The sequence below is a fragment of the Diaphorina citri genome, unplaced genomic scaffold (genome assembly GCF_000475195.1).
Source record: "Diaphorina citri unplaced genomic scaffold, Diaci psyllid genome assembly version 1.1 scaffold2945, whole genome shotgun sequence".
Classification (NCBI taxonomy): domain Eukaryota; kingdom Metazoa; phylum Arthropoda; class Insecta; order Hemiptera; family Psyllidae; genus Diaphorina; species Diaphorina citri.
Window position 1 is genome coordinate 16,127 of NW_007380357.1, and position 8,302 is coordinate 24,428.

General features: G+C 39.7%; 1 protein-coding gene across 1 annotated transcript in view; it reads right to left on the reverse strand.

The window, feature by feature from the left end:
* LOC103519798 (serine/threonine-protein kinase LMTK1-like) overlaps positions 1-5,386 on the reverse strand; it is a gene marked incomplete at its 5' end in the record, with an annotated part of 13,352 nt that extends 7,966 nt beyond the window's left edge. The window contains 3 exons of the mRNA XM_026831145.1: positions 540-613; positions 923-1,148; positions 5,102-5,386. Coding sequence (XP_026686946.1) covers positions 540-613; positions 923-1,148; positions 5,102-5,386 — 585 coding nt within the window. The remainder of the gene's footprint in view (positions 1-539; positions 614-922; positions 1,149-5,101) is intronic.
* Positions 5,387-8,302: the final 2,916 nt, after the last annotated feature.

Sequence of the window (8,302 nt, forward strand, 5' to 3'; positions counted from 1 at the left end):
AAGATGGAAAGAGGGAGGAAGAGAGAAGGATAGAGGACGGGAGAGAGCAAAGGAGATAGAAGGTAAGAAAAAGAAGGCGAGATTGAATAAACGCAATGAAGGAGAGGGAGGGAAGAGAAAATGAGATAAATGGAGGAGAAGAATAGGTGGTGGGAGAAAGCGTGCTATTAGAGAGGGAGCAAGGAAGAGGGAAGGAAAGAGAGGTGGATTTAAATCCCATTTGGCTTTTAAATAGACTATATCGAGTGGGTATAGAAATAGATTAATGGAACGTCTGACAGTAATTTCTAGAATGACATTATTTTCACTTTTTTTCCTCTGTCGGGGATTTTTTCTTTTTTTTTTTTTACCTTTTCTCGCTCCCATATCGAGGCGAGAGAGGGATAATTTACCTAGCCGAACGACATAAACGACATTATTTTTACGTCTTTCTCCCTCTATCGGGGAGATTATTTTTTACTTTTTCCCTCTCCCATATCGAGGAGGGGGATTTTTTTCTTTCCCCCCTCCTATATCGAGGAGGGAAGGGAATAACTTACCTTGCCGAACCATCCTCGTCCTATTTCCTTGACGTAATGAAGTTGCTGTCGCGGGAATTGGAACTCTGAAGAATCTGAGGGGGAGAAAAGAAAGGGGAGAGAGTTAGAAGTGTTGTTGCTGTAGCGGCTTTAGCTATGGCCGAAAGGTGATGACAAAATAGAGAAAATATCTCTTTTATCAGCCATACACTAGGGTGATGGTCTCTAGCCATGTTTAATTGGCTCGTCCTGAACCGCAGTCAACCATCGCAAGGACTTTGCTTTTTGACGGTCAGTCGTGGCGGTCAACCATGACGTGAGGAAAGAGGAGAGTTAGAAAAGCTTCTAACTCTAACTTGGTTTACCCAAATCAGACTATCCCGTGGTAAAAGAAAAAGACTTACCAAACCAATTCTGCATGGACAACTGTCGCACCAGCTCCTCACTGTAGGCGGGGGGCCGTTTCACGTTGTGTTGAGGCGGTACCAGAGTGGGGAGGGGCTCGAATGAGATGATCGAGTGGGGCTGTTGGTCTGCGCCGGGTGGGGGGAAGATGGACACCTCCGGCGAAGAGGCGAGGGGGTTGACGAAACCGATCTGGTTGAGAGAGTGAGTGCTGTTGGTGAACTCCTGGGGAGAGAGGAAATGTTGGGTGATGTTAGAGAAATAGAGAGAAAAACATTTGGTGATGTTAATTAGAACGACAGAGTTGACATCAAGCGGAAGATTTGGTGATACAAGGTGGAAATTTGGTACTAAAAGGGGAAAAATTTGGTGTTGTAGAAAAACGGCAGAGGTAACGCCCACCAAATGTTCCGGTTGCAAGCGTGGATCTGAACTGAAGTCCCATTGGACCCAGGAAATGGGTGAAAAATCGGATGCGTTTTTCGTCAGCCTTTCAATCAGTCCTAGGGTGATTGCTTTGGGCTGACATTTGGTTTTGGCTACAGAAATTTTAGAGTGGATGCCCTTCGCAATCAACCTTTGCTATTTCTTTAGCAAATTTCCTATACCTACCTGGCTTAGAAGGGAGATTGCCTAACAGTATATGTACTTCTTTATCCTAATAGTAGGTATACAAAGACGTAGAGAAGATAACATGACATGTAGGTATACGATCATAATAAGTATTGATTGAAAAGCATAACTGCTGACATCATTCAATGTTATTTGCCAAACAGAGACTGGCATATAAACGTACAAACTGGCACAATAACGAACTGGCATAATATGGCATACACGGCATACTACAAATTGTTTTCATTTCTTGGGGCTTCCTCAGGTGATAATGAGTTTTGCATGATCCTCTTACTTAATTATGTTCCAAGTATGTTCCTTAATTATGTTCTGAGTCGTGTGCTAACTACACAACATGTTTCGAGCTTTCAAGTAGAGTTGTTAGAGTAGAGTAAAGAGGTAAAGAGTGAGTAAGTCATGAAAAAGAACTACTCTTTTAAGTGAACTACTCAGTCAATAAGTCAGATCCCAACTCCCTTTACTTATAGGTTATAGGAGTGATTTAAATCTTTGAACTTTTAGGTATGGGGGTTTGAATAGTGAGTTAGATATTTGGACAGCAGAAAGCACAAAATAATTACTGAGATTACCTATGTAGATGGACCCGTGGTTTCAAGAATTATCTACCTATAAAGGGAATTGGAATGGCCTTCTGAATGGTCCTTTTCTGCTTAATGCTGTCCATTTTAAGGTCTGACTCAATAACTGAGTAGTCCATTAAAAAGAGCAATAAAAAAAAAAAAATAATAATAAATAAAATATTACATAAGAAAAATGAAGATTTACACTATTACCTTTCATTTTTTTTTTTTAATGCTTCCGTTGAGACGCAAGCAAGATGTACTCATAATTATGAACAACTTTATTGTTTGTGGTGAAGCTGAGAGCTTCTTCACAAATTGCCTTTCCTATAGGGGATGTCAGCATGTGAAGAACAAGTGCGCCAGCCTAGTTAGCTTGGAGGGTAGCGTGTCTACCTTGTAAGCGCTAGGTCGCGGGTTCGATTCCCGTCCGGAGCGGATTTTATACACAGAGAGGGTTCATTCTCGGAACGGCTGGCTTATCTCCAATCCTGTCTTTCTTGTCTCTTCGCGTTCGCGACGATAAGACCTTGCCGAGCGTCTTAGGCTGCGGTTACACTGGACACATTTTCGGAGCGGATTTTATACACAAAGAGGGTTCATTCTCGGAACGGCTGGCTTTTCTCCAATCCTGTCTTTCTTGTCTCTTCGCGTTCGCGACGATAAGACCTTGCCGAGCGTCTTGGGCTGCGTTTACAGTGGACACATTTTCACCGGACGAAATCATAAAAATTCGTGTGAAAAAATCAAAAACATTGATACCAAGGTAAATTCATGAAGGCCAAACTACTTAGTGAGATACAAGTTTGGTAAACACAAACACACCATCTTCCATTTGGTTATTGGTTGTTGGGATCTGGTTCTGCAGCAAGATGACTACAACAAGACTACTCAGTGAACTTTCTGATAAGAATGATAAGGCATCATCTTACCATGTGAAGACCAGTCCATACACTCCTCTAATAAAACTAGATTATAGGTCAGGTGATGCTCAAAAAATTTGACACGTTCATGAGTATTCAAGATCAACTTTCATCAGTGAACATTCAGGTCTTAAATCCAAACTTGAAGAAGAAGATAAAAATTTAGATGTATGGGAACAAAATTGGGTTTTGAACTTTCAAAATGAAAAAATAGAAAAAAGTTAGGTTTTTAAAAATTGATTAAAATGAAGGTAACTACTTTATTGTTATAATTTGTATTATGATTTATGATGGTATTGTTTGTTTTCCCTATAGGTATGTGGTTAAGATTCATTCAAGTTAACGACAAAATTCGATTGGATCTCACAAAGGTTAGTCCAAAGCGTTAGCCCTTGCGGGTTCCAAAATTCAAAATAATCCACCCAAAATTTTGACAGACGAACAAAAAAGTTGAAAAACCAAGGAAAATAAACTACTATCAAAAAACTACTGACATGCAAACATCAAAAAAATTCTACTCCCAAACGTCTATACTACTGTCAGATAAGAAACAAAATTCTGGTCAGGTGCTCAAAAAATTTGACACGTACATGAGTATTCAAGATCAACTTTCATCGGTAAACATTCAGGTCTCAAATCCAAACTTGAAGAAGAAGATAAAAATTTAGATGTATGGGAACAAAATTGGGTTTTGAACTTTCAAAATGATGAAAAATTAGAAAAAAAAGTTGGGTTTTTAAAAAATTGGTTAAAATGAAGGTAACTACTTTGTTGTTATAATTTGTATTATGATTTATGATGGTATTGTTTGTTTTCCCTATAGGTATGTGGTTACTTTGGTAAGATTCATTCAAGTTAACGACAAAATTCGACTCAGGCTCACAAAGGTTAGTCCAAAACGTAATCCCTTACGGGTTCCAAACTTATTTCATAATAATCCACCCGAAAATTTGACAGACGAACAAAAAAAGTGTATCGAAAAAACAAGGAAAATTAAACTACTATCAAAAAACTACTGACATGCAAACATCAAAAAAATTCTACTCCCAAACGTCTATACTACTGTCAGATAAGAAACAAAAACAATACAAAAAACTGAACAAGCTGATAAAGGAGACGATATCGACAAACTAATTATGATAAGAACTATAATAAAATATTAAGAGATCAATTAATTTGATGATAAATCCACCTGTAGATTAACGTGAGAAAAGTAGGTGCGTGAAGTTAGCACCACAACTTTTGCTGCGAATTTGTACCAAAGCCCATCATTTAGTACCCATTTTGTTCCATCAAACCCATAAGAGATCAATTAATTTGATGATAAATCCACCTGTAGATTAACGTGAGAAAAGTAGATCAAAAATTTAATAAGGACTTGAATGGGCAAGGAAAAGAAGTAGGAGACACTTTTGGAGAAAATGACCAGGGCCAAAATCGGAGTTTGAAATTGGTTCAACTCTTAGATTAAGCAAAATAATTAGTTTTGACTTCAGTCAATTAGCCTTAGACAGCTTAATCCGAGAGTTAAACCGAATTTTAACATTGATTGTGGCTCCGGCCATTATTAATTAAAATTCGGGCATTTTTTCAGGGGTTCTACCTTCTACTAAGCTTTCAAGGAGTTCCAAAAATAATGGATCGCCCAATCACAGGGAAGAAAATATGTACAAAACATGCAAGTTAGAGCAAAGTAGATCAAAAATTTAATAAGGATTTGAATGGGCAAGGAGAAGAAGTAGGAGACACTTTTGGAGAAAATGACTAGGGCCAAAATCGGAGTTTGAACTTGGTTTAACTCTTTGATTAAGCAAAATAATTGGTTTTGACTTCAGTCAATTAGCCTTAGACAGCTTAATCCGAGAGTTAAACCGAATTTTAACATTGATTGTGGCTCCGGCCATTATTAAAATTCGGGCATTTTTTCAGGGGTTCTACTTTCTACTAAGCTTTCAAGGAGTTCCAAAAATAATGGATCGCCCAATCACAGGGAAGAAAATATGTACAAAACATGCAAGTTAGAGCAAACTTCACACACACGCAGGCGGGGATGCACCTTTACCTCCGCCAATGGGGTTCGGTTAGTAATATCGGGAGTGCTCGGTTCACAACAGTTAATAACAGAGCTGGCTTCACACCGGTTAATCGGCGTGCTCGCTTCACAACCATCACCAGGCAAGCTATCTACAGTGTCGATGATGATTTCGATTCGTTCGTCTCCGCCAATGGTAGGAAACGGTTCGGTAGTGTTTCTCACGGGTTCGATATCCGTGAGAGGTGAGTTTTTAGGCTGCGTGAAAAAGAGAGAGACAACAGGTGAGTTAGACAAAGAAAAGTGTTGAAAAGCCTTGTTGTTCCATTACCATTAGTAGACACTTGACACAAAAGGAATTCTAAATGTGTTAACAGGAACAACACGTGAATTCTGGGTTACAAATGTAGTTGCTCGATTAATAATTAATAATTGTAATTCCAGTACCTACAGAGTGACAGAATAGACCAGCGATTCTCAACCGGAGGTGCGCAAGAGACCCTCCAGGGGTACGCGAGGCAAATCTTGTTGGTTTATACCCAGTATTACTGTGTGCGTTAGTTGGTCAGGTGCCTGTTCCGAAATTCCGAAAAAGCTTTTTCCAATTCAGAATACTCGTATATGTATAACTTTTCATATTTCGTCGATAATTGGTCGAAATTCAACTCTGGGCGAATCAGATACCAGAAAAAAGTGTATAATATTGTGAATTGTAAATAGCTTTTTTTAGAACATTTGTAGAATGATCCTCAAGCTGTGTCCACACCATAGTCGACGCCCGTCGATCGATGACTGAAACCATCCACATTGCCTCGACAACATAGATTTATTTCGTCGATCGACGGCCGGTCGACTATGTGTGGACGCAGTTTAGAGAAATAAAACAATGAGTTATATTCAGTTATGACTACTTATGACCTATATTCAACGAGTTATAATGAGTTATATTTATATTAATATTCAGTTGGTGACTGCGAAACTGGGCACAAGACGTTAGTGTAATACTGCTCTCAATTAAGTTAAGTGTAGGATTTTATTCATAATGCTGAATTCAAAATGACAATCGGAAACTTGATTGTAGAACACATTATGATGGTTGGGAGGGTTCGTGAGATTAAACCCGGGTACCGAACTACCCAAGGGGTACGTGGGCGAAGAAAGTTTGAGGACCCCTAGACTAGAGTAGACTAATTCTAGTCTGCAGTAGCCGTTCTATTGGTACAGTCGTTCTAGTAGTCTGTGCAATTGAATAGAAGTGTAACAATAGTAATTAATAAAACAATACAATCCAGAGGAAAATACAAAAGAACTATGCTAAAAAAATGAAAAAAAGTAGATTTTCTAAGCTATAAGTCACAACATCAAGTTTAACCATTAACCATTTTCCCATGACTTCAGAACATGTGTTTAAGTCCTTCCGGGAAAAACGAACATGTCATCCGGATACCGGAAAAACAGGGTTAGAAATTTGTAATTTTTCACTCCGGTCGAGAATCGAGCATGGCTTTTCCAGGTGAAGAATTCTGTCTTCCTTTCCACCTAACCGCCTATCCCTAGGGCCCTAGGGTCACCAACCTTTTACGGGTCGCGAGATACTCAGATGGATGACTAAACCCTTGGCGAGCTACCTTTAGTGTGGGAACCAAAAATGTACGACCTAACGACCTATATTTTTGGTTCTCCTAAGAGTTGCTCTCAATTTGTGCGACTGTATGCGAGCTACCGGTAGCGTAGCTCGCGATCGACGGGTTGGAGAGCCCAGGCCTATCCTATACGGCAGGGATGTTCAAAACTGAGGGGCGCAAGATGAGTAAGATTTTCATTGTTTGAAAGGGGGAGCTGCCAAAAAAAGGTTGAGAACCCCTCCTTTACAGAAATGTCAACAGTGCACCTTATAGGTACCTACCTTTCAGCAAAGAGGGGCGTAAGATGATTTTCATTGCTTGAAAGGGGGCCGCCGCCAAAAAAAGGTTGAGAACACCTTCTTTAGGGAAATGTCAACAGTCCGCCTTATACAGTTTGTTTCACTTCACCTTTAACCTTTTTATTTTCCTCGTTAAAGTTTACAAGTGTTGAGTGGTGCGCGAACGTCAGGCATGTGGGCCCTTGGAATTAACTTTCTGGTTGCCTTTTTTGAACAAATTGAGGGTGAGGGACAATCTTGGATACTTTGGTCCATGGGGATGATTGCCATTTTGGGTTGGCACACAAAGTGATGTTCAATCGCGAGAAAGGGACCAATCAAAGGTCTCAAAAATATGTGTATCTCCATGAAGTATACTGTTAGAAAATACTAACGGTTGTTTGGCTTAAATAAAAAGTACCAATATAATATACACCCCAACGTTAACACAGACGAAAGTCCATAACGTTGGGGTATATCCACTAAAATACAAATCACAATGTCATAATATATTTTTATTAACCCCTCCTTTACAGAAATGTCAACAGTGCACCTTATAGGTACACCTACCTTTCAGGAAAGAGGGGCGTAAGATGATTTTCATTGCTTGAAAGGGGGCCGCCGCCAAAAAGGTTGAGAACCCCTTCTTTAGGGAAATGTCAACAGTGCACCTTATAGGTACACCTACCTTTCAGCAAAGAGGGGCGTAAGATAATTTTCATTGCTTGAAAGGGGGCCGCCGCCAAAAAAGTTTGAGAACCCCTTCTTCAGGGAAATGTCAACAGTTCGCCTTATACAGTTTGTCCCACTTCACCTTTAACCTTTTTATTTTCCTCGTCAAAGTTCACAAGTGTTAAATGGTGCGCGAACGTCAGGCATGTGGGCCCTTGAAATTAACTTTCTGGTTGCCTTTTGGAACAAATTGAGGGTGAGGGACAATCTTGGATACTTTGGTCCGTGGGGATGATTGCCATTTTGGGTTGGCACACAAAGTGTTCAATCGCGAGAAAGGGACCAATCAAAGGTCTCAAAAATATGTGTATCCTAAATATATACAGCCCCTTGTGTATCTCCATGAAGTACTGTTGGAAAATACTAACGGTTGTTTGGCTTAAATAAAAAGTACCAATATAATTTGGCAGCGGAACATTTCCCCCAAACCTTCCTGCAAAAGGACAATACAACTTTCAGCAATTACAGGAGCGTCTCCATAGCACACAAAATGCCAAGGGTAGAGGACAAAGTTCAATAAAACTCACTTAGCGTCCTCCTTTTTGGATCACTGAAAACGCCTTTTTGGATTTACAGGCTGCCAAATATGTCCTCTT